The 27,447-nt window shown below is 44.1% G+C and overlaps 1 protein-coding gene across 8 annotated transcripts in view; it reads right to left on the bottom strand.

The window, feature by feature from the left end:
• LOC134757639 (probable palmitoyltransferase ZDHHC11B) overlaps positions 1–27,447 on the bottom strand; it is an 80,305-nt gene that overhangs the window by 14,881 nt on the left and 37,977 nt on the right. For 4 of the 8 annotated variants that reach the window (XM_063700881.1, XM_063700883.1, XM_063700882.1 and 1 more), the window contains 3 exons: positions 25,424–25,458; positions 17,560–17,647; positions 7,085–7,119 (listed from right to left, as the gene is read on the bottom strand). In XM_063700881.1, coding sequence (XP_063556951.1) covers positions 7,085–7,119; positions 17,560–17,647; positions 25,424–25,458 — 158 coding nt within the window. The other 4 variants (XR_010131863.1, XM_063700887.1, XM_063700886.1 and 1 more) reach the window with 4 other exon arrangements.

The following is a 27,447-nucleotide window of genomic DNA, read 5'->3' as shown; positions in this document are numbered from 1 at the left end:
AGACGCCAAAGTCCAAATGCAGGTTACGGTGCCAATTAGTTTCTCATCGCTCTGCTAAGAGGAGCTTTGGATTCCTACGAAGAGTGAGAGAGGTGGGCCTGCGATGCCTCTGGGGGATATCAGAGCAACAGGATCAGATGCAGGTCCTGGACTGAGCCTGCAGCTAAGAGAAGGCCACAGGCCGGGTCTGGGGGTGCAGGCCAGTCCCCATCAGACTCTCAGTGACTGTGGCCACTGGGGTTAAGGGCCAGGGTGTGACCTTCCATGGTCAGAATGGGGCTCTCCTAAGTGGACTGAAAGACAAACCCTAGATCTTCAGGTGGGTCCTTCTGAATCTCTGGTGCCATAGAAGGAAAACTGGGCACTGCAGCCCGGTGTGGATGGGAGGGGTGAAGTTGCGCAGCCTCCCTCTCGCTGTGCAGCCTCTTGGGAGGGAGCATGCAGGACATCTGAGAGGACATGCTCCCTTAGCCTTAGACCCTTTGCTGGGTGTATAAGTGCTCAGCTCTTAGTGCAGAGAGACAGCCCTATGGTAGCTGCATCTGCCCTCCTCTCCTCTCTAGCTCCTCTGCTCTGCCTGAGCTGTCCTCTGGGTGTGGGTTCAGACCTGTCCACACATCCTGTGCTGTGTCCTCAGTGCTCCCAGCCATGTCCCACTTCCAGGCTCCCTCACTCAGTTCCCCTCGGATGTCTGCATGTGTCTCCAACACACTTACATGTTCCATCTTATTTATTTATTTATTTATTTATTTATTTATTTTGAGACGTAGTCTCACTCTGTCACCCAGGCTGGAGTGCAGTGGCACGATCTTGGCTCACTGCAACCTTCACCTCCCAGGTTCAAGCCATTCTCCTGCCTCAGCCTCCCGAGGAATGGGATTACAGGAGCATGCAACCAAACCCAGCTAATTTTTTTTTTTTTTTTTTGAGACAGTCTTGCTCTGTCACCCAGGCTGGAGTACAGTGGCACAATCTTGGCTCACTGCAAGCTTTGCCTCCTGGGTTCACGCCATTCTCCTGCCTCAGCCTCCCGAGTAGCTGGGAGTACAGGTGCCTGCCACTACGCCTGGCTAATTCTTTTGTATTTTTAGTAGAGACAGGGTTTCACCGTGTTAGCCAGGACAGTCTCGATCTCCTGACCTCTTGATCTGCTGCCTCGGCCTCCCCACATGCTCCATCTTTTGACCATCAGTTACACACACACACAGACACACACACGCACACTATTTATTCCCCACCTGTCTCCTGTATGCACAGTTTTCCCAACATTTTATTAAAATTTCAAACATAAGGAAGACTGGAAAGGGCTTTACAAAAAAATAAAAAACAAACAAAACCTGAACCCAGCACCTGGAAGCGACCAGGGCTAATGTTTGTCCTCTACCCCATCACATAACTGTCCGCCCATCACTCTGGTCTGCCGCATTTCAGACTGGTTGCAGACATCTGCATACCTGGCTGAGATGCACACACGGCACTTCTGGGCCTTTGTTGCTGTTGGAGCAGCACCCTTCAGGACCCTTCCTGTAGATGGTGTGCCTGTGTCCCCAGATTCACAGGCTGAAGTCCTAACCCCAGCATTGTGTGTCATAAAGCGGAGCCTTTGGTGTCAGCTCCCGAATGTGGGACCCGGATGACAGGATTCGTGAGTGCCTTCAGAAGAGGCATGTGAGTGAGATCTCACTCTCGACTCCCTGCCTTGTGAGGACAACCAGAGGAGGCCATCGGAGAACCGGGAAGGGGCTCTCACCAGACACCGGATCTGCCGGTGCCTTGAGCTGGGACTTGCCTGCTGTGTGAGGACAACCAGAGGAGGCCATCGGAGAACCGGGAAGGGACTCTCATCAGACACCAGATCTGCCGGTGCCTTGAGCTGGGACTTCCCAGGCTCTGGAATGGTGAGAAATAACGTTTGTTGCCTAAGCCCCCGCTGTGTGGTATTTCTGTTGAAGCAGGCTGAACAGACTAAAACACCTATGAATCCTTACAATTAGTCAAACGAGCAACTCGGAATATTGTTGTAACCTCCACTGTGGAGGAAGGCTGTGTGCTGCTCACTGGAAGGAAGAGGCCAGCGGCTTTGGCGATACCCCAGATGACGAGGTCCTTTCTAGATGCCAAACAGCAGCGGGACTCAGGCTCAAGCCCTGGGAGGGAGACAGGAGCTCCTCATGATCCCCTCTTCTAGGAAGCGCAGGAGGAAGGAAAGACCACGTGTCAGCAAAGCAGGGTCTCGCTTTCGGGAGGAGCTCACAACAGGCCATGCCAATTAAGGCTCCGAAGTTCCGGACAAGCACCATTACCGTGGTTTCTGCTTGTCAGCAGATCCCAGGAACAGGCAGCTCCCGGGAGGCTGCGTGAGTGCTCAGGAGTATACTACACAACAGACACCACCTGGGCATGACGCTTACATGGAAAGCACCCTGGATGCTTGGTAGGGGGATGATGCAAAGGAACAGCTCCAACCTCCAGTGGAAAATTAATACAAGCCACTGAATGAGGCGCTGGGGATTAGGGTCTTCACACGGGAAATCCTGCTCCCTGCTCCTACTTTCATTCCAGCTGGTCAGCTACGTCCACCCATTCCCTTCGACATCCCACAGCAAACACGCAGACCAGAATATCCCCCATCGGTTTGTCTAATATCCACCACTAGAGACACTATAAATTCCCACACATTTCCCACAAAATAGACCTGTGATTAGCAACATCACACCCCACAGGCTCTTAATGAATGGAGTTTCCCTGTATGGCAGAGCGTGACATGATTTAAACAAAGTCCCTGATCGCTAGAAACAGATGTTTGTAATGTGCGCAGCAGGCAGAGCCTGAAGTAAAAGGCTGTGAGTGAGTCTATAAGGTGGACCAGCTGGATCCAAACTGTTAGGTGACCCTGGAAGCATATTCTGTGACAAAAAAAGGGTTAATGGTAACTTATCGCGTGTTGCATCTAGAGGCTTTGTAAACTCACGTGGTGTTGGTGTAACACTTTTCACATTAAACAAGGTTAGCTCATTCTCCTGTGGAGAAGACTTGAATGAAATGAAGGTTTCCAACAAAGAGGAGTATGATTTAAAGATGGAGCGGTTTATGCCCATCTTTAACGGCACAATGTAGAGTTTAAAAAGCAGGTGCCTAAAGAGGTGTATTAAATGATAATTTCATTTAGAAAATGGGTCTAATACACAGAAAAAATGTTAAAAGGGAAGCCGCAGGAGGTGCCAATCAAAATGCCTGCAGTAGCCATTGGTGGGTGGGGGGACTGTGAGTGACTTCGGTTTTTACACCAAGAATGTTTGTAACTTCCCTATTTTCTATTTTGAACGTGTACTGGTAAAACATATATATTTTTTCAAAGTGAAAGTTTACAATCCTGGTCACAATTAATTTTCTACCATTCTTGCCAGAAATGGATAAAGGAGAAAATGTCTTAGTTTTTACCTAATATTAGAACCATAGGCTATACTTCAAAGTAAAATTCAAAATAACCTGGATTCACTAAATCAAAGAAAACCAATTTACAAGGAAAATTAATGGGTTGTGTGAAAGAGCATTTTCACACTAAGAGATATGTAATCCTTGATTGCTGAAACTAGGCAAAACTCTGAAGCAATTCTCAGATTTGAGAAATTGATGAACGGGGCACTTCTCCTGGGCTACCCTTTTCTGACCCAGGAAGCTGCCTGCCTCTTGAGCTGCAGAACCCGGCTGGCCTTCCCTGGCCTGGAACTCTGGTGCTGCCCCCAGCACGTTTCCGTGAAGGGCGGAGCTTCTGGGGCAACTCAGGAAGAGCAAGGCAGGAACTTCCATCCTCTGCCCACCTGGGGGAGACTGACTTCTGGGTCCTTACTGTGGCTCCCAGCGGAGTTGGGATGCCAGGGAAACACTATCGGCCACTCTCAAAATGAGGTGTATATTTAATATAACTTTGCTCCAAATCCCAGGTTTCCTGGAACTGAAACAAAATGTATTTTCCATATAAATTTCAAATAAACTTAGATGAAAAAATTAAAGTTTAAAAATTGTCAAAACTTTTAGAAATGAAAAAACCTGAGAAAGTGACTGTCGGACATTAAAATGTAGCTCAGGAAGGTCCAGTAATTAAAACAGCACGGTTTAGGACACAGATCAACAAGGCAGAAATAAACGTGTAGAAACAGATCTGAGTCTAGTGCTTATGGCAAGCACTAGAAAAGGGGGCCTTTGAATTAGATGGAAAGGTGTATTGTTTCATAAGCGAGGTGGCAACCATTAGTTAAGTCTTTGAGATAAAGTAACCTTAGCTCTCTCCCTGTATGCAAAATAAGTCCAAGATGGCTTGAAAATCAAAATATAAGGAAAGTCAAAACAGAAAAATTATGAAAATATCAGCAAAGAGTTCTGGATGATTTTGGTATAACCCTGGAGTAAGAAAGACTTTTTAAAACAAGACAGGAACATTTGACAACTGACTTCACAAAAATTTATGAACTTCACGTTTGCAAAAGACACGATAAACACAAAATTTTAAAAGACAGACTGAAAGAAATACGTTGGAAACACATAGATCAGAGAATTACTATCCCTAATGTGCAAAGAGCACTTAATATCGACAATACAAACAACTCCATTTAAAAGTGTGCAAACATTTGAAAAGCTAATTCATACAAGAGGAACTGTGAAACGGTAAAAAAAAGAATGACAATATGTTCAATCTCATTAGTAATAAGGAAAATGCACACTGAAACAATTAAAAGTGTTATTTGGATAAAACTAAAAATACCTTGCTAATATCTGGTGCTGAAAAGAGTGAGGAAATTGAAGGAAATTTGCATTGTTGAAACCTTTTGGTAAAGTAAGTAAAAAGAAACTATGAGGATTTAAAATGCAAATGCCCTTTGACTTTTAAGTGTTCTACAGAAACAAAACAATATTGTCAATATCTGACAACCTTGGCACAAAGGCGCTTCTTGCAATTCTGTTTGCAAAACCTAAACTTGGTCATAAACTTAATATCCCGTAGTGAACAATGGTTGACTAAGCCACGGTATATGCACATCACGAGAGGGTGAAGTTCCTGACAAGAATAAAACACATCTATATGAAACGTCATGAGTGTAATCTATGCCGTATTGTTGAAGAAATCAAAAAAGGAAGCTGCAGAATAATTCATATGGGATACGTTAACCTCTCAACGTGAGTGAATCTGCATAGAGAAAAACCATGTATTTATCCTCTATTATTAAAATGGCGTTTTGAGGTGGTATTCAGGGAGGGAGGTGCAGAATATTTTTAACTTATGTACTATCGTATTCAAACTGATACAATCAGCATGTAATAAGGTTATAAGTTCTGAGTGTAAGTTAGGTATTAAATTCTCCCCCATCTTAATGTTGCTCCAAGGCCAGACACAGTGGCTCATGTCTGTAGTCCCAGCACTTTAGGAGGCTGAGGCAGGCAAATCCCTTGAACTCAGGAGTTCGAGACCAGTGTGGACAACATGGTGACACCCCATCTCTACAAAAGTTGGCTCAGCGTGGTGGCATGAGCCTGTGGTCCCTGCTACTTGGGAGGCTGAGGTGGGTGGATTGCAAGAACCCAAGTGGCAAAGGTTGTAGTGAGCTGAGATTGTGCCACTGCACTGCAGCCTGGGTGACAGAGTAAGACCCTGTCTCAAAAAAATAAAAAAAAAAATGTTGCTCCATGATCCAGGGCAGCTGGGTTGGGAGGATGAGGCCAGCTGGGTGCACTCATCTGTGAGGGGGAGACCGGGAGACATGTGGTGACCTCAGCAGTCTGGGGCCCCAGGTGCCTCTAGAGGAACCCCGAGCAGCTGCTCCAAGCCATAAGGTGTGGGTGCCCCTTCTTCCCAGCATGAGCAGCCTCCCTCACACACCCTCCCTGAATAATGTCGGCCGTGTCTCTGGGCATGTGTCCACTGGGCCCTTCCTGGTTTGGACATCGGGCCCCCCTGAGCAGCAGGACCTACTGGAATGGTGGCAGAGACCCCAGAGGTCCTGGGCCAGGACAGCTGCAGCTGCTGCGTGCCCAGAGAGGAGGATGGGGCTGTTCTGTGCAGGCTGGGGTGGGCGCTTCCCCTGTGGGGTCAGCTGGGACTCCCTGCAGTGACAGGAGGAGTATGGCAGGCAGGCTGGGGACTGGGATGTGAGGTGAAGGCAGGAAGGAGGCTGTGTCAGTGTGAGAGAGTGTGACTGTGTGTGAGAGTGTGTGTGTGCGCATGTGCCTGTGTCTGTGCACCTGGGGTGGTTTGAGCCAATGACTCTTATCTTTCCATTTCATTTTCCTTTAGGTTGTATTAAATGGTTCTAGATGAAACTTTAGTAGAGTGTAGGAGCGCAATATCTAAACCCTGAAACTCTGGGAAATGTTGTATAAAGTTGCTTTTTAAAATATAAAGTTAATATGTGTTCATTTTATGGAAAGGAAAATGAAATAGCAAACAGAGTAAATAATTTACTCAGCATCATGTGTGAGTAGATTTCCTATTACTCTATGTTCTGTGAGAAGTGTATCCTGCACTTGAGATTCTCTGGGAAGAATATGCATTTGTCATGGCTGCACAATTTTATTTCATCATGGGAACAGGGTACCCTTTAGAATGTGTGCTTAAAACTGGATCATGGTCCTCTTTATAAGGGTCTTCTTTCAGCTTTGTAGTTTGGAGGGTGAAAAAGTGGTGTGCAGTTGGGCTGGAATTGTGCAGTGTTGGGGCAGAGCTGTCATCAGTGGATGTATTTAGAGTTGAAATGACAAGTCTGACTCTCAATGAAACACTATTAGAAACATTAAAAAACATTCAGGCTCACAACATTACATGTGTTTAAAGAAAGAAAATAACTACGCTTGGCCTTATTTTTGTGCATAAGTTCAAATGTTAGTTATAAAGAATTCTATAATTTTTTCAAGTAAGATCAGTGCAATAAGCTACATGAATGGCTATAAATATTCAGTGAAGCATTTCTACTTTCCCTTATGTCATCAGAATATTTGAACATGTTAAATAGAGGACATATTTTCCTAGGTAATTTGAGTTCAGGCAAGTGTAGAGACAGATAAAACGTTCCCGTTAAACTTACGAACTTACCCAGGTGTAGATGTACTCGGGGCATCATCTGCTTCCTGTGGGGGGAAGGGATGCAAAATTCATAGGATGAACAAAGACCTTGTTGACATTAAACTTATTCTTAAACAAAATTCAAGTTCATTACTAGTCAGTTCTGAGTAATGGTACTTCAAGAATGCCTGGATCATGGAATAGGATCTCAGTGGTGGCACGGCACCCTTCCTCCCAATCCTTGTATTATGGGCTGAACTATATCCTCCTCCAAATTCACAGGTTGACATCCTGACACCCAGCACCTCAGAACGTGACTATATGTGGAGACAGGGTCTTGAAAGAGGTAATGGATGTTAGATGAGGGTATTAGAGTGAGCACTAATCCAGAGTGACTCGTGTCCTTTTATGAAGGGGAGATTATGACAGAGACACAGACAGAGGGAAGACCGTGAGAGGACACAGAGAACAGGTGGCCGTCTACAAGGCAAGGAGAGAGGCCTTGGGAGAAACCAACCCTGCAGACACTGCTCTGGGACCTCCAGCCTGCAGATAGGTGAGAAAATACATTTCTTGTTCCAACGCCCCATGTGTGGTTCCTGCTTGTGGAAGCTCTAGCAAAGAAAAACACCTGCGACATGTGCACACACGTTTTTTTCAGTGCTCTTGGTTAAGAACCTGGGAGTGGGAGTGCTCAGTCATATTATAAGTATATGCTCAGCATTTGAAACTTTGCCAAACTGCTCGCCGATGTGGCATCATTTTCCATCCCCATGAGCAATGGATGAGACTTCCAGTTCTCCGATGTCTTCACTAACACTTTCTATTGTTCATCTTCTTTTTAATTATATTTTTTAGAGACAGAGTCTTGCTTTCATTGCTCTTGGGTAAGAATCTGGGGGTGAGAGTGTTGGGTCATATCATAAGTACCTACTCAGCATCAGAAGCTTTGCCAAACTGCTTGGTGATGTGGCATCATCTCTCATCCCCATCAGCAATGGATGAGACTTCCAATTCTCCCACATATTCACCAACACTTGGTATTGTTCATCTTTTTAAAAATTAACTTTTTTAAAGATAGGTTGCCCAGGCTGGTCTCAAACTCCTAGCCTCCAACCATCCTTCTGCCTCCTTGGACTCTGAAAGTGCTGGGATTTCAGGCATGAGGCACTGTGCCTGGCTTATCTTGTTGATCATTTTTATTGTAGCCTTTCTAACATGGGTGCCATGCTATCTTATTGTGGTTTTAGCTCGTGGATCCCTGATGGGAAATGATGTTGAGCAGCTTTTCATGTGCTTTGTCGTTCATATTATTGCCTTGTGGAAGTTTTGTGTTCAAATCTTTTGCCCATTTGAAAACAGAGTTTTCTTATTGCTGAGTTTTGAAAATTCTTTAAATATTCTGGATACAAGTATATGACTTGAAAATATTTTATTTCAGTCTGTGGCTTATATTTTCATTCTCTTAATGGTGTCAATTGAAGGGAAATTTTTAAATGCTTACAGTCAAATTTATTCTTCTTTTTTCGGAAATAATGTTTTTGGGATCTATCAAAGAAGACATTGCTTAACAGAAGATCACAAAGATATTCTCTGGAGGGAGACTCAGAGGCGGACAACATGGTGGCAGCAGCTGCACGGGCGGGAGGAGGGGCGGTAGCGCAGGCGGTGGTGGGGTTGGCGGGGGTTCCAGCTGCGGGACAGGCAGTGGCCGTAGCGGCATGTTGGATAAGTCGAAGATAGGTGATATGCCTGGAAAAACTGACAAGTGGGATGGATCAGCTGTGAAAAACTCTGGATGATTCTGCCAAAAAGATACTTCTGGAAAAATACAAATACGTGGAGAATTTTTGTCTAATTGACGGTCACCTCACCATCTGTACAATCTCCTGTTGCTTTGCCATAGTGGCTGTGACTTGGGATTATATGCATCCCTTTCCAGAGTCCAAGCCCGTTTTGGCTTTGTGATGATGGGAATTCTGACTATTTAGACCTCATCTAAGGAGAAGATCATCTTTCTCGTGGCCCACAGAAAAGAGCCTATGGGAGTGGATTCTGATGCTATTTGGGAGCTGCCCTCCAGTCTTAAAAGGTTTGATGGCAGATACACCCTGAAGCTGACCTTTATCAGCAGGAGAACAAAGCAGCAGCGGAAAGCCAAGTTCACCAAGTCTATGGCTGAATTTTTCTGACCCCAGTGGAGACTGGTCACGGATGCATGAGCCTGAAATGTCCAGGCTCCATGACACTCTCCCCATGGGAAGAAACATCAAATAGCCAATTCTAAAGGTAGCCCTCTTTCTGCTGGATCTTGCTGAATTACTGCCCTGGGGGGTAGGGGAGATAAAAAGAACTTAAAATGGGTAAAGTAAGAACTGTTAAAAAGTCCATGTTTTGTCCTGAAATTTTACTCTATTCTGGATACATAGGATTTTCTGACACAGATACGAGAAGTTGTAGCTCTGAGGTCAAGCTGTGGCCACCTCGGTATGCTGTTTGCATTATTTTAATTTGCTTTTCTGCAAAAGCATTTTTGCTAAAAGCTGTACAGACTTTTCCCTTTGTACTTATCAATACTTTATATACTATAGCTTTGTGCCATGCAGCATTTTAAGATTCAATTTTAAAAAATTATTCATGTGTTGCTGTCTCTATCAATTCGTATTTCCACATGTGTTTCCTTGAAGAATTCAGGACACAACTCCTTCCGTATGACAGCTTTCCTTCACGCACTATTTTTGTGGGTATGTATATATCTCACTTGGGGAAAACTTTAAAAACACATTTTAAAGACACATAGCTTTTTAATTTGTTTGAAACAGGCCTTCTGCCTGTTACATTTTGTGCTCTTAACCAATTTAAGAGGACAACTGTATATTTAGTATTAAAAAAACATATTCTGTGAGTTTTCTAGGGAGGTTAAACTTTCCTCTCTAAATATGAGGTCTCTGATGGATTGTGCACTGCTTTCTAGGTGGGACTGAGCTGTGTGTGTGTGTTTGGCATGTGGTTATCCAGCTGCTGCAGCACACTCATTACAAACCCTTCCATGTCTCCCCATTGCCTCACCTTGGCACCTTCCATTTAAGCCAAACACCAGAAATGTAAAGAAGGGCTTGTTTCTGGAGTTTCCAGTTTGTTCCATTCATCGAGTCAGGGTGTCTTCTTTGGACAACGCTGTCTGCAGCCCTGGGCCCTCTCGAAGGGGAGGCGATGGACTGTAGGTCTGTGGAGCTCATCACAGGGCTGTGCCATGGACGCGGGTGTCAGTGAAGTCACGCTCATTTTCAGACGGAATTCTCCTCCCCGATGTGAACAATGAACCAACGGTGTCATTTTCATAGGACTGTCCTGGAGCCCACGGAGATGCGGGCTTGGGATTCAACGTGATGCTGAGCAGATCTTCTCTGCTTCAGAACAGGCCTCATGTGGCTTCACACAAGGGTGACTGTAAATCGTCATCTACACCGAGACGCTGCAGAGAGACCGAGGGGACTCACAATTGCACCCCGGCAGCAGGTGTGCACGTGGACGATTGCAGGCAGAGAAAATACTGTGAGCCTGTGTGCCACATGGAGTGAGGGAACGTTGGTGGGTGAGTCTGGGCGGGGCAGGCTGGGGGCCCAATCGGTTTCCACTGAGTGTCTCCATATCTTTGCTGGAAGTGCAGGGAAGGGGCAAGGCTTGGACGCCAGCATCGCTGTTCCTCCAGGCTGGCTGATCCCTTTTCATTTCCAAGTCTCAAGAGCCTGTTCCCTGAAGTCCTGGGGAAGTGTGGTGAGGCGGCCCTGCCCCAACAGGGAAGGAGAAGACACCTGTAACCTCCAGAAGCTGGCCGCCTCACAAAGCCTTCTCAGATGGATTCCCCCACAGCCTAGCACAGTGGCTCATGCCTGTAATCACCCTGCTATGGGAGGCTGAGGCCAGAGGCTTGCTTGAGACCAGAAGTTCCAAACCAGCACAGGCAACAGAGTGAGACCCCATCTCTTAAGAAATAAGAAATAAATTGGCTGGGTGTGGTGGCACACGCCTGTAGTTTCAGCTACTCGGGAGGCTGAGGTGGGAAGACTGCTTCAGCCCAGGAGGTGGAGGCTGCAGTGAGCCATTATCCCACCACTGTAATCCATGCTGGGTGACAGAGTGAGATCCCATCTCCAAAAAATAAATAACAGCCCAGTAGAAACCGCTGGAAGCTGACCCCAGAGCAGGAACAGAAATATGTGGCCCTAAAGCCGGCAGCCACACAGGGCTTTTCCCGTGAAGGACGGACACAGAGTCCATGTATCCATGTAACAAACACACACCATTCACACACATATACGTGACCACACACCACACACAAAACCACACCCACATCACACACCAACACATACGTGCACATGTGACCACACACACATCTCTATTCCCATCTGTCTCCTACACACAGTCTTTCCTAAGCATTTTATTTTAAAACCACAGCACACAGCTTCTGCCATGGCTACCAATTTCCCTCCATCCTTTATCACAGCACTGTCCCTCACTGCATGTTCTGGGCACTTCAGAGCCTGCCCTGGGCATCTGCCCATCACCGCAGCCTGATGGTGGCACTGCAGTGCTGAGGGCTTCCACTTTGGTACCCGTCTGTCTCTGTCACCCACAGCTGGGAAGCATTCCTGCCTCTCACTCCATCTCTCTTCTGTGCTCCACCCACCATCATTCCCATGTGAGCAGCACCCTTGGACACAGAGTGCTTCCATTTTGAATACTACCTTAACCTCAGCTTGGGGGACCTCAGACCACACATTCTGCACATGGCCCTGTCCTCGGGCTGTGTGCAGATTGCGACTTACCTGTCGTACTCGGGCCGATTGCGACTTACCTGTGCCATCGATCCCCCGTCTGGGTGTACACGAGTGGAGAACTGACACAGGCGCCTGCAAATCAGCAGGGAGTTCCTGGCCGTGGCTCTGGTGGGCCAAGCAGAAGGAAAGAAACACACCTCAGTTTTGTGGGGGGCTCAGGGCGGCACTGGAGGCTACAGTGTGTCCTGTAAACACCACTGCTGTGGGGCACACGTGTCTCAGAACCTGGAGACCATCAGCTCCCGGGAGGTTGTGTGAGTGCTAGCGGGTTACTGCACAGTGGGAAACAGAAGGAGCTTCTCGTGTAAAGGACCAGGACTCCTTCCCACTTGGATTCTGTAAAGCAGTACCTCCCTGAAGTCTGCGAACCCCACCCTAGACCAGTGCCTTAGACAGGTAGTGTCCTCCGTTAGTGTAGCTGGTCTACAATGGGCTACAAGGTGACTGTAATTTTATAAAACAGCACATCATACATGTCACGGGGTGTCAGGTGGGTCAGGTGACTTTCATTTTTACCTGGGAATCTTTGTCGTTCCCAAATTTTCTACAATGTATACATATTGATTTGGCAATCATTACACAACTTTAGTTTTTCCTTTTGTTTTGGTGTTAGAGAGAAAGTTTGCAATTCCGGTTATAGTTACATTTCTATTAATCTTGCCCAAAATGCATCACAGAGAAAGCATTTTTATATTTTACTTAAAAGACCATAGTTACATGATAGTTCAAAGTGATATTCAAGTGCTTCAGATCTACACAGTAGTTTTGCCAATCACCCTTCTAAGAAAAGCAATTTCATAGAAGACTTAATGGGTCGTTTGAAAGGGAATGAACTTTTCCCAGTAAGCCATACATCTCGACTGCTGAACTAAGCAAAAGTCTGCATGAATTTTCTGCAGTTGTGATCATTACCAACAGGGCCTTGTCCTGATCCAGGGAAGCTCTTTGCCCCCTGGCTGTGGAGTAAGGGACGGTGACATTTCCAGGGACACAGGCCCTGTCTCTTCTGCCCAGGAAGGTTTGGGCCGAGCCCCTGCCGGTGTCTGTGAGGGGTGGGGCTGGTGCACACCTGGGGAAGGGGGGCTGCACTCCACTTTCTGGCCATGGTGGAGACCCTGACTTCCAGGACCTTTGCTGCTTCTCTGTGGGGGCTGTGATGTGGGCCCCTCCCAATGGAAAGTGTGTAACTACTGTAACTGCAACTTGAATTTCATGTGTCTAGGAACTGGACAAAGTCATCTGAAAGCTCATATGGAAAAATAAATGTGTAAGAATTGTCGAAAGTAAATGAAAAATGAAAAAACCTTTAGAGGCTTATTTGCCTGCAGGATATTAAAATATAGTAGCTAAATAAGGTTCTGTAATTTAAACAGATGGTGCACCTCCAGGACACAGACCCAAGAGACAGACACAGACCTGGGCCTGTGTTTAGGGAAACACAGTGAACCAGAAAAGGGGCCTTTCAATTTGATGGGGAAAGGTGCAATATTTAATACATGAGGTGAAAACCAATAGTTACTTCGTTGGGATAAAATAACCTTATCTCTTATCTCCCTGAATACAACAATAAATCCCAACTGGCCTGAAAAATCAAAATGTAAAGGAAGCAAATAGAAATATGAATAACGTCTTTACCCTCCTCCAGCCCCTTGGCTCTCTGCTGCTCCCCCCGGGGCAGGAGAAGAAGGCAGAGGGCCAGGGGTCCCCTGCCCACACTCTCCACGATGACAGAGATGGGAAGGTAGCCAGGCAGCAACAGTGTACGGCGACATCGGAGCGACCTCACGGCGACCTCAATTTCCACTGCGCCTCCTCCCAGAGCCTAAGAAGCTGCAGGCCTGTGGCGCCCAGCACTGAAACAAGGAGATGGCGGCTCAGCCAAGGCATTTAGGATGGAAACTGCAAAGATTCAATATTCAGGACTGCTTCTTTGCTGCTGAAGGGGTGTGAACTACCCTTCTGATCTCCACTACACAACACAACTGTTTTGGGAAGCATCAAGTGAAAGCGTGCAGGGCTGATGGCAGACAGGAGACAGGGCTGATGTGCAGCTCCCACCAGGACAGAGAACAGCATGTGGACACTCATACTGTGGACTTTTGCCGCAGGAACCACCAAGGAGCGTACCAGGAAAACAACAACAACAACAAATCACAGAGCCTTTAAAAGAAGCCGCAGGCTGCTGTGATTCCACAGGACAGGTGACAGTTTTGCTGCTCTCTTGAAAGTGCCACCTCCTTGCACTTCAGGATATTTGAAGACATTAAATGGATGACATATTTTCCTAAGTAATTCGAGATGAGACGAGTGTATAACTATGTTACTAACAGGTAAAATAATCCCATTAAACTTACAAACTCACCCAAGTGCAGATGGACATGGGTCTTCATCCCCTTCCTGTGGGGAAGTGAAGCAAAATTCATAGAATGAATTGACATTGAACTTATTCTTAAAAAAAATTCAAGTCCATTTCTAGTCAGTTCTGACAGTCAGTTCTGAGTAATGGTACTTCAAGGTTGCCTGGATCATGGAATAGGATCTCAGTGGTGACACAGCACACTTCCTCCCAATCCTTGTATTGTGGGCTGAACTATATCCTCCTCCAAATTCATAGGTTGACATCCTAACACCCGGTACCTCAGAATGTGACTATATGTGGAGACAGGGTCTTGAAAGAGGTAATGGATGTTAGATGAGGCTATTAGAGTGAGCCCTAATCCAGAGTGACTGGTGTCCTTTTATGAAGGGGAGATTATGACAGAGACACAGACAGAGGGAAGACCGTGAGAGGACACAGAGAACAGGTGGCCGTCTACAAGGCAAGGAGAGAGGCCTTGGGAGAAACCAACCCTGCAGACACTGTGCTCTGGGACTTCCAGCCTGCAGATAGGTGAGAAAATACATTTCTTGTTCCAACACCCCATGTGTGGTTCCTGCTTGTGGAAGCTCTCGCAAAGAAAAACACCTGCTACATGTACACACACATGTTGTTCTCAGTGCTCTTGGGTAAGAACCTGGGAGTGGGAGTGCTGGGCCATATGATAAGTATATGCTCAGCATCTGAAGCTTTGCCAAACTGCTCGCCAATGTGGCATCATCTTTCATCCCCATGAGCAATGGATGAGACTTCCAGTTCTCCAAACTCTTCACCAACACTTAGTAATGATCATCTTTTTTTATTTATATTTTTTAGAGGCAGGGTCTTGCTATGTTGCCCAGACTGGTCTCAAACTCCTGGCCTCAAGGGATCCTCCTGCCTTGTGAGCCACCCAAAGCTCTGGGATTTGAGGGGTGAAGCTTTGTGCCTGGATGGTATCCTTAATCTGTTTTCTTGCAGCTACTCTAATGGGGTGCAGCAGTATCTTACTGTGATTTTAGCTGGTGGTTCCCTGGTGGCAAATGATGTTGAGCACCATTTTGTGGGCTTTATTTCTCATGGATATTGTTGCCTTGGTGAAGAACGTGTTCAACCTTTCGCCTATTTGAAAACTGAGCTGTTGTGTATTTTTGAGTTTTCATGGTTCTTTAAATATTCTGGATAAAAGCATATGACTTGTAAATATTTTATTTCAGCCTGTGGCTTATGTTTTCATTCTTTTACTGGTGACAATGGAAGAAGTAATTTTAAATGCTTAAAGTCGAATGTATCCGTTTTGTGAAATAGTGTTTTTGGTATCTATCAAAGAAGAGTTTGCCTAACACAAGACCCCAGAGATATTCTAGGATTTTTGTAGAAATCTGAAAGTTTCCCCCGCTTAATATTTGGTCTCTGATGGATTGTGCACTGCTTTCTAGGTGGGACTGAGCTGTGTGTGTGTGTTTGGCATGTGGTTATCCAGCTGCTGCAGCACACTCATTACAAACCCTTCCATGTCTCCCCATTGCCTCACCTTGGCACCTTCCATTTAAGCCAAACACCAGAAATGTAAAGAAGGGCTTGTTTCTGGAGTTTCCAGTTTGTTCCATTCATCTACTCAGAACATCTTCTATGGACAACGCTGTCTGCAGCCCTGGGCCGACTCGAAGGGGAGGCGATGGACTGTAGATCTGTGGAGCTCAGCACAGGGCTGTGCCATGGATGCGGGCGTCAGTGAAGTCACGCTCATTTTCAGACGGAATTCTCCTCCCCGATGTGAACAATGAACCAATGGTGTCATTTTCATAGGATTGTCCTGGAGCCCACGGAGATGCGGGCTTGGGATTCAACGTGATGCTGAGCAGATCTTCTCTGCTTCAGACCAGGCCTCATGTGGCTTCACTATTCATCCACACATAGATGCTGCAGAGACACTGAGGGGACTCACAAATGCACCTGCGCAGAAGGAGTCAACGTGGACAAACACAGGCAGAGAAACTCCCGTGAGCCCGTGTGCCACATGGAGTGAGGGAACTTTGGTGGCTGAGTCTGGGTGGGGGTGGGCTGGGGGCTCAATCAATTTCCACTGAGTGTGTCTCCATATCTTTGCTGGAAGTGCAGGCAAGGGGCAAGGCTTCGACGCCAGCGTCGCTGTTCCTCCAGGCTGGGCTGATCCCTTTTTATTTCCAAGTCACAGGAGCCTGTTCCCTGAAATCCTGGGGAAGTGTGGTGAGGCGGCCTTGCCCCCACAGGGAAGGAGAACACACCTGTAACCTGCAGAAGCTGGCCCCATGACAAAACCTGCTCAAAAGGACCAGCCTGCAGCCTGGCGTGGTGGCTCACGCCTCTAATCCCTGTGCTATTAGAGGCTGAGGTCAAGGAATCACTTGAGATGAGAAGTTCCAAACAAGCCTGGACAATAGAGTGAGATCCCATCTCTTAAGAAATAAAAAATAAAAAATAAATTGGCTGGGCGTGGTGGCATACGCTTGTACTTTCAGCTACTCAGGAGGCTAAGGTGGGAAGATTGCTTGAGCCCAGGAGTTGGAGGCTGCAGTGAGCCATTATCCCACCACTGCAATCTATGCTGGGTGACGGAGTGAGATCCCATCTCTAAAAAATAAATAATGACCCAGCAGAAACCACTGGAAGCTGACCCCAGAGCAGGAACAGAAATATGTGGCCCTAAAGCCGGCAGCCACGCTGGTCTTTTCCTGTGAAGGATGGACACAGAGTCCATGTAACAAACACACACCATTCACACACATATACACGTGACCACACACCACACACAAAACCACACACACAACCACACCCCCCCACATATGTGCAACCACACACCATACACTTGTACGTGTGACCCCACACACGTCTATTCCCATCTGTCTCCTACACACAGTCTTTCCTAAGCATTTTATTTAAAAAAAAAACAGCACACGGCTTCTGCCATGGCTACCAATTTCCCTCCATCCTTTATCACAGCACTGTCCCTCGCTGCATGTTCTGGGCACTTCAGAGCCTGCCTTGGGCATCTGCCCATCACCACAGCCTGATGGTGGTGCTCCAGTGCTGGGGGCTCCCACTTTGGTACCCATCTGTCTCTGTCACCCACAGCTGGGAAGCATTCCTGCCTCTCACTCCATCTCTCTTCTGTGCTCCACCCACCATCATTCCCATGTGAGCAGCACCCTTGGACACAGAGTGCTTCCATTCTGAATACTGCCTTAACCTCAGCTTGGGGGACCCGAGACCACATATTCTGCACACGGCCCTGTCCTCGGGGTGCATCGCTGGCGACTGCAACTTACCCGTGCCGTCGAATCCCCATCCTGGTTTACTGAAGTGCAGAAGTGACATAAGTGCTTGTGAATCAGCAGGGAGCTCTTGGCCTTGACTCTGGTGGGACAGGAAGAAGGAGAGAAACTCATCTCAGCTTTGTTGGGGGCCTCAGGGTGGCACTGGAGGCTGCACCGCATCATGTCAGCACCACTGCTGCGGGGCACACATGTCTCAGAAACTTGTAGACCAGCAGCTCCTGGGAGGTTGTCTGAGTACTCCTGCGTTATGTGCAGTGGCAAACGTAAGAAGCTCCTCATGTAAAGGACCATGGATCTGTGCCACTGGGACGATGCAAAGCAGTGCCTCCACCCACCGTGTGAGACCTGCCCTACACCAGTGCCTAAGACGGGTTCTGAAGGTTGATGGCAGATGGGAGACAGGTCTGATATGCAGCTCCCACATGGAGAGACAGAACAGCATGTGGAGACTCATACTGTGGCCTTTCACTCCAGGAACCACCACAGCAGCATACCAGAAAAAACAAAAAAAGTCACAGAGCATTTGGAAGATGCCATAGGCCACTGCAAATTCCACAGAACAGGTGACAACTCTGCTGCTGTCTCAAAAGTGCCACCTCCTGGCTGGAGGCCAGTCAGCTCAGGACATGACAGCAACTCATGACAGAACAACCCTGCTCCTAGGAAGGAGAAAACAAGAGCTTATTCCACCTCCTGCAACATCCTGAATAACCAGAGGTCCTGAGTCTGCCCATGTGACAACTTCACTGCTAGAATAACCAGCCTCTGAGAAAGTCAGCACAGTAAACCTATCGACCGCCGAGGACCCCCACAGAGTCCACTTCGGTCCCCTGTCACCTCCACCGGAGCAGGTGATGGCATCCACAGCTGGGAGACCTGAGGACGGATCACATCACAGGACTCTGTGCAGACATTACCCAGCACCAGCCTGGTAGCCCTGCTGGGCGGAGAGACCCAGAAGAACAATAGCAATCACTGCTGTCTGGTTTGCAGGAAGCTCCATCTCTAGGGGAAGGGGGAGTGCACAAATCAAGGACCACCCCATGGGACTAACGAATCTGACCAGCAGCCTTGAGTTCCAGATTTTCCCACTGAAATAATCTACACACATGAGAAGGAATCAGACAAGTAATCCTGGTAATATCATGAAACAGGGCTCTATTCCACCCTCAAAAGACCGCAGTAGCTCCCCAGTGAGAGATCCAAACCAAGAAGAAAATCAGAATTGCTGGAAAGAATTCAGAAGGTTGATTATTAAACTACTCAAGGAGATACCAAAGACAGGTGATAACCAACTTAAAGAAATTTAAAAATCAATACAGGATATAGATGAAAAATGCTCCAGGGAAATAGAGATCCTAAAGAAAACACAGTCACAACTTCTGGAACAAAAGACACACTAAGAGAAATGGAAAATGCACCAGAAACTTTCAACAGCAGGATCTAACAAGTAGAACGAAGAACTTCAGACCTCAAAAACAAGGCTTTTTAAATAACCCAGCCAGACAAAGAGGAAAAAGATAATTTTAAAAAAGAACAAAGCCCCCAGGAACTTAGGGATTATGTTAAACAGCCAAACCTAAAAATAGTGTTCCTGACAAAGCAGACAAGTCTACAAGTTTGGAAAACTTATTTGAGGAAATGATCAAGGAAACCTTCCCTGGCCTTGCTAGAGTTCTAGACATCCAAAGACAAGAAGCTCAAAGAATGCCTGGGAAATTCATTGCAAAAAGATCATCACCGAGGCACATGGTCATCAGGTTATCTAAAGTCAACACAAATCAAAGAATCTTAAGAGCTGGGAGGCAAAACATCAGGTAACCTCTAAAGGAAAACCTCTCATATTAGCAGCAGATTTCTCAGCAGAAACTCTACACACTAGAAGGGATTGGGGTCCTATCTCTAGCCTCTCCAAACAAAATAATTAACAGCCAATAATTTTGTATTCAGCAAAACTAGGTTTCCTAAATGAAGTAGAGAAAATGTCTGTTTCAGAACAACAAATGCTGAGACAACTAGCCACTAACAAGTCAGTCCTACAAGAAATACTAAAAGGAGTTCCAAATCTTAAAACAAAACCTCAAAATACACCAAAACAGAACCTCCTTAAAGCATAAATCTTACAGGACTGAGAAAACAGTAACACAAATTAAAAAACCAAGGTATTCAGGCAACAACTAGCATGATCAATAAAACAGTACCTCACATCCAAATGCTAACACTGAATGTAAATGGCCTATAAGCACCATCTAAAAAATACAAGTGGAAGAATGGAGAAAAATCCAACAACCAAGTATCTGCTGTCTTCAAGAGACACACCTAATGTATAAGGACTGAAATAAACTTAAGGTAAAGTGGCGGAAAAGATATTCCATACAAATGGAAACCAACAGCAGGCAGGAGGAACTATTCTGATACCAGACTCAACAGACTTTAAAGCCACAACAGTTAAGAAAGACAAAGAGCAACATTATACGATGATAAAAGAATCACTCCAAAAGGAAAAATATCACTATCCTAACTATATATGCACCTAACGAGGGACCTGCCAAATTTATAAAACAATTCTTACTGGACATAAGAAATGAGACTGACGAAAACACAATTATAGTGACGGACACAATACTGCACTGATAGCACTAGACAGGTCATCAAGACACAAAGGCAACAAAGAAACAATGAACTTAAACTATATCCTAGAACAAAAGGACTTGACAGATATTTACAGAACATTCTACCCAACAGCTGCAGAATGTACATTCTTTTCAGCAGTACATGGAACATTCTCCAAGATACATCATATGATAGGCCACAAAACAAGTTTAATGAATTGAAGAAAATCAGAATTACATCAAGTATCTTTTCAGACCACAGGGGAATAAATTGATAATTAACTCCAAAAGGAACCCATGAAATTACACAAATATGTAGAAATTAAATAACTGCTTCTGAATGATCTTTGGGTCGACAATGAAATCCAGAGGGAAATTTAAAAGTTCTTCAAACTGAATAACTGTGGCATGACTTATCAAAACCTCTAGGACACAGCAAAAGTGATGCTAAAAGGAATGTTCACAGCATTAAATGACCACATCGAAAAGACTGAAAGAGCACAAACAGACAATCTAAAGTCACACCTGAAGTAACCAGAGAAACAAGAACGAATCAAACCCAAACCCAGCAGAAGAAAAGTAATAACGAACATCAGAGCAGAACTAAATGAAATTCAAACAAACAAACAAAAAAACAAAAAAACCACAAAAGATAAATCAAAAAGCCTGTTTTCTGAAAATACAAACAAAATTGATTGACCATTAGCAACATTAAGCAAGAAGAGAAGAGAAAAGATCCAAATAAGCTCAATTAGAAATGAAATGAGAGATAGCACAACTGATACCACAGGAATACAAAAGATCACTTAAGGCCAATATGAACACCGTTATGCACACAAACTAGAAAATCCAGAGGAGATGGATAACTTCCTGGAAATATACAACCCACCTAGATTAAATCAGGAAGAAATAGAAACTCATAACAGATTAATAACAAGTAGCGAGATTGAAAGAGTAATAAGAAAATTGCCAACTAAAATATCCAGGATGTATTCACAGCTGAATTCTACCAGGCATCCAAAGAAGGACTGGTACCAGTCTTATGGAAACTATTACAAAAGATAAAGAGGGAATGCTCCATAAATCATTCTATGAAGCCAGTATCACCTTAATACCCAAACCATGAAAGGACATAGCAAAAAGAGAAAACTACAGACCAATATCCCTCATGAATATAGATGCAAAAATCCTCAACAAAATACTAGCGAACCGAAACAAACAGCATAGCAAAAAGATAATAACACCATGGTCAAGTGGGTTTCATACCACGTATGCAGGAATGGTTTAATATATGCAAGTCAATAAATGTGATACCTCACAAAAACAGAATTAAAAACAAAAAATCAGAGATCATCTCAATAGATGCAGAAAAAGCATCTGACAAACTCTGCCATCCCTTTATAAATAGAACACTCATCAAAATCAGCACAGAAGGGACATACCTCAAGGTAATAAAAGCCCTCTATGACAAACCCACAGCCAACATTATACTGAATGTGGAAAAGTTGAAAACATTGCCCCTCAGAACTGGAATAAGACAAGGATGCCCACTTTCACCACTTCCTTTCGACACAGTACTGGAAGACCTAGCCAGAGCAATCAGAGAAGAGAAAGAAAAAGCATCCAAATTGGTAAACAGGAAGTCAAATTGTCCCTGTTCACTGATGATACGGTTGTATACCTAGAAAACTCTAAATACTCATCCAGAAAGCTCCTAAATCTGATAAATGAATTCAGTAAAGTTTCAGGATACAAAATCAATGGACACAAACCAGTAACATTGCTATGTGCCAACAATGACCAAGCTGAGAATCAAATGAAGAAGTCAACCCCTCTTGCAACAGCTGAAAGAAAAAAAAACTTAGGAATATACCTAACCCAAAAGGTGAAATATCTCTACATGGAAACTACAAAAACCTGCTGAAAGTGAACATAGAAAATGCAAATAAATGGAAACACATCCCAGGCCTGTGAATGGGTAGAATTACTATTGTGAAAATGACCACACTGCCAAAGCAATCCACAAATTCAATGCAATTCCCCTCAAAGCAGAATCACCTTTCTTCACAGAACTAGAAAAAAACAATCCTCAAATTCATATGGAACCAAAAAAGACCCCAGATAGCCAAGGAAGACTAATCAAAAAGAACAAATCTGGAGGCATCACATTACCTGAATTCAAACTATACTACAAATCTAGAGTTACCAAAACAGCAGGGTGCTAATATGGAAATAGGTGTGTAGATCAATGGAACAGAATAGAGAACCCATAAATAAAGCCAAATACTTACCGCCAATCGATCTTCAACAAACAAACAAAAAACATCAAGTGGGGAAGGGAATCCTATTCAATACAAGGTGCTGGGATAATTCACAAGCCACATGTGAAGAATGAAGCTGGATCCTCTCCTCGCACCTTTTACAAACATCAACTGAGGATGGATAAAAGACTTAAGACCTGAAAGCACACAAAAATCTACAAGATATCATCAGAAAAACTTTTCTAGGCATTGACTTCGGCAAAGAGCTCATGACGAAGAATCCAAAAGCAAATGCAACAAGAACAAAGATAAATAGATGCAATTTATCTTAATTTATCTTTATTTTAAATAAGTACCTTCTGCACAGGAAAAGAAGTAATAAGCAGACTAAATAGAACCCAGGGAAAGGAAGAAAATATTCACAATCCGTACATCTGACAAAGGACTAATATCTAGAATCTAAAAGGAACTCAAACAAATCCGCAAGAAAAAAACAAATCATCCAATTGGGTGTGGTGGCTCATGTCTGTAATCCCAGTCCTTTCAGAGGCTGGGGCAGGCAGATCACTTGAAGTCAAGAGTTCAAGACCAGCCTGGCCAACATGGTGAAACTTGTCTCTACTAACAATACAAAAATTAGCTGGGCGTGCTGGTGGGTGACTGTAATCCCAGGTACTTGGGAGCCTGATGCAGGAGAATCGCTTCAACCCAGGAGGCAGAGGCTTCGGCGAGCCAACATCATGTCCCTGCACTCCAGCCTGGGTGACAGAGTGAGACTCTGTCTCAAACAAACAAACAAACAAACAACAAAACCAATCCCATCAAAAAGTGGGCAACATTCATGAAGAGACAGTTTTCAACAGAAGATATACAAATGGCCAACAAGCATAGGAAAAAATGCTGAACATCACTAATTAACAGGGAAATGCAAAGAAAATCCACAATGCAATACCACCTTACTCCTGGAAGAATGGCCATAATTTAAAAAATAAAGAAATAACAGATGTTGGCATGGATGTGGTGAAAAGGGAACACTTTTACACTGCTAGTGGGAATGTAAACTAGTACAACTACTATAAAAAACAGTACAGAGATTCTGTAAAGAACTTAAAGGTAGAACTCTCATCTGATCTAGCAATCCCACCACTGGCTATCTACCCAGAAGAAAAGAAGTTATCTTATAAAAAAGATACTTGCATCCACATGTTTATAGCCACATAGTTTGCAATTGCAAAAATATGAAACCAGCCTAAAACAAATCAGTGGATAAAGAAAATGTGATATATATTTGTGATCTGTATATACGTAAATACCATGGAATACTACTCAGCCATAAAAAGGAATGAAATATCAGCACTCACACAACCTGGATGGAGTTGCAGACCATTATTCTAAGTGAAGTAACTCAAGAATGAAAAACCAAACATCGTAGTATCTCACTTACAAGTGGAAGCTAAGCTACGAGGATGCGACGGCATAAGAATGCTGTAATGGGCTTCTGGGACTCAGGGGGAGTGGTGGGAGGAGGGTGATGGATAAAAGACTACACATTGGGTACCGTACACATTGCTCGGGTGGTGGGCGCACCAAAATCTCAGAAATCAACACTAAAAATCTTTTCCATGCAACCAAACACCTTGTTCCCCAAAACTATTGAAATAAAATAAAAATAAAAATTATAACTAGGCCTGGTGCGGTGGCTCACGTCTGTAATCCCAGCACTTTGGGAGGCCAAGGCGGGCAGATCATGAGGTCAGGAGATATAGATCATCCTGGCTAACAGGGTGAAACCCATCTCTACTAAAAATACAAAAAAAAAAAAAAATTAGCCGTGTGTGGTGGCCGGCGCCTGTAGTCCCAGCTACTAGGGAGGCCGAGACAGAAGAATGGCATGAACCCGGGAAGTGGAGCTTGCAGTGAGCCGAGATCACACCACTGCACTCCAGCCTGGGTGACAGAGTGAAATTCCATCTCAAAAAATAAAAGTAAAAATAAAAAAGTTATAACTATATAAGCAAAGAGTATTGGAGGATATTTGTATAACCTTAGAGTAATGACGCCTTTTTAAGCAAGACAAAAGGAAATGTTAACAAATTTGGCTTCAGAAAACTTCACAACCTTTACACTGTGAAAGATCCCATAGGGTTCCTTATATGCAAAGAGCTGTTACATTTGATAATCCAAATAGCCCAACTGTTGAACATGAATTCACAAAACAAAAATTGTAAAATAGTCAAAACAAGAAAAAATGTTCAGTCGTAACTGTAGTAAGGAAATGCATATTAAAACATTATATATTTTCTTTGAATAAAACTAAGCATACTGTTAGTATCTCATAGTGAGAAGAGTGACAGCGTTGAATGAAGTGTGAACTGCTCCACCCTTTTGAGAAAGTCATCAGAAAGAGTCTGTGAAGATTGAAAATGCACGTGCCCTTTGACTCTTAGCTTCCAAAATAAAACGAACCGCACCGCACAGCACTAGCTCAAAGACGCTTCTTGAAACCCTGTTTGTGAAGCCAGCCCTGGCCCTGTTGGGTGGGGCTCCGGGTCAAGGCACCCCCAGTGCTCCCATTTACTTAGCACCTTGACTCAGGAATGGGTTGGACTCTCAGAGCTTACAATTTCTATGAAACACTATTAGAGATCATAAGAAATACATTCAGACTCACAACTACCCACATGTTCATGGAGAGATGTAGAAATAAATCAGTGGGTCTTACTCTTGTGTGTTAGTTTAGATGTTAGTTATGAAGAAGGGAGTGAAGAATGTAGTTTCTGCAAGTAAGACAAGCACATCGGGATAGATAATTTGGTATAATTTAACAACATTAAACAAAACTATTTTATCTTCTACTGCATCATCCCATGATTTCAAAATGTCTCATCATAGGTGAATTATTTTCCAAAGTCATTTGAGTTAAGAAAAGAATACAGCTATTCTTCAGAGCGACCAAGCTACTGCAGGAAGCTTGCAACTTACCCCTGTGCAGATGAGCCCAGGGCGCCGTCTCCTTGCTGTGGGGCAAAAGAAAATTCGTCACATGAAAAAAGAAGTTGTTGACATGCAGCTGATTCTTACATAAAAGTCACGTCTATTATTCCTGGGTTCTGAGGAATGGTACCTGGAGTTCTCTTGGGTCCTGAGTTCAGATCTCAGAACCATTTACATGTGCATGTGTTTTCATTTCTCTCTGGTGAGAAACTGGGAGTGGGATTCTGGTCATATATTAGACATTTATCTTTTAAAGAAATGCCAAACTGCTTTCCAATGTGGTGGCACTTTACACCCTCATTTAACTCCCACTAGCAAAAAACGCAGGAGACTTGCAATTTCTCTACAACTTCACCAGCCCTCGGTGGTGACTGTCTTTTTGATGACAGGCATTCTCCTGGGTGTGTGGTAGTATCTGATTGTGGTTTTAATTTGCAGCTGCCTGATGTAGAATGATGTTGAGCATTTTTTTCCGTGTGCTTATGTGGCATCCATATATCTATACATCTACATCTACCTTGGTAAGGAGTTTGTTCAAATCTTTTGCCCATTTTTTATATGTATGTATGTATTTTTATTTATTTTTGTAGAGATGTTCAGGCTGGTCTTGAACTCCTGGCCTCAAGCAATCCTCTTGCTTGGCCTCCCAAAGCACTGAGATTATAGGTGCTTCCCATTGTGTCCAGCCCTCTTGCCCATTTGAAAAACTGAGTTGTCTGTTTATGTTTTTGTTTGTTGTTTTTTTTACAATTGCACTTTGAAAGCTCTTTGTGTCTTTGTGTATTCCGGACATCAGTCTAAGACTTGAAAATATTTTGTTTGCCTGTGGCTTGCACAGGAATGAACACCTGGCTTTATTGTGCTTTGCTTTACTGCACTTCACAGATACTGTGTTTTTTCACAAATTGAGGGTTTGTGGTGACCCTGGTCAAGCAAGTATGTCGGCGCCATTTTCCCCGCAGTGTGTGCTCACTTCAAGCGTCTGTGTAAGCAGCTTTTAGCAATAAAGCACTTTTAATTCAGATACATAGTTTTTAGACATAATGCTGTTGCACACGTCATGTAAACATAACTTTTATAAGCACTGGGAAACCAGAAATTCATGTGACTTGTTTTACTGACATGTTCACTTTATTGTGGCTTTCTAAAACCAAACCTGCAATATCTCTCATGTGTGCCTGTATTTTTATTTTCTTAATGGTGACTTTTGAAGAGCAAATATTTTCAATTTTGGTAAAGTCCAAACTATGATTTTTTTCTTTAATAGGCAGTGATTTTGGTGTCAGATCAAAGACAAGCTTTGTCTCACTAAAGATCACAGAGATTTCATTCTATGCTTGTTTCTAGAAGTGTTCTATGTTCAGCTTTTAAGTTTAGGTGTCAGATGGATTTGGGGCTAATTCTTCTGTGGGGAATGAAGTGATCCCGGGTAATCTTTGTACAGGTATGAAGAACTCAATCATTCTTTTTTCTTTTCCATGTGGATATCCAATTGTTCTAGTACCACTTGTGGAACTGTAATTTCTCCCTATTTAATGATTTTAGTACCGTTATTTAAAGTCAATTGACCATAAATGAAAGCTTTAACTTTGGACCTTTCTTCTGGTCCATTTCTCTATATCTGTCTCTGTCGGCGCCACACTGTTTTTATTACTGTAGCTTTATGTCTCTCTCTATGTCAGCGCCACCTGTCTTTAGTGCTACAGCTTTATAGTAACATTTAAAGTCTGGTTGTGTAAGTTCTCCAATTTTATTTTTTCTCAAAATCATTTTGGCTAGTACAGTAGCCTAGGTCTTTTGAATTTGCATATACATTCTAGGACCACCTTGTCATTTCTGCTAAAACAGAAGCCTGCTGGGGTTCAGCAGGGATTGTGGTAAATCTGTAGATAAGTTTTGGGGAAAATTGCCCTTTTAATAGTATTTTTTTCCAATCTATGAATGCTGTACACCTTTTCACTTAATAGAGCGTCTCTGACTTCTCTCAGTCATGGTGTGTAGCTTTCAGTGTA

This window comes from Gorilla gorilla, chromosome 19, assembly GCF_029281585.2.
Source record: "Gorilla gorilla gorilla isolate KB3781 chromosome 19, NHGRI_mGorGor1-v2.1_pri, whole genome shotgun sequence".
Classification (NCBI taxonomy): domain Eukaryota; kingdom Metazoa; phylum Chordata; class Mammalia; order Primates; family Hominidae; genus Gorilla; species Gorilla gorilla.
This window is presented reverse-complemented; position numbering and strand designations above follow the sequence as displayed.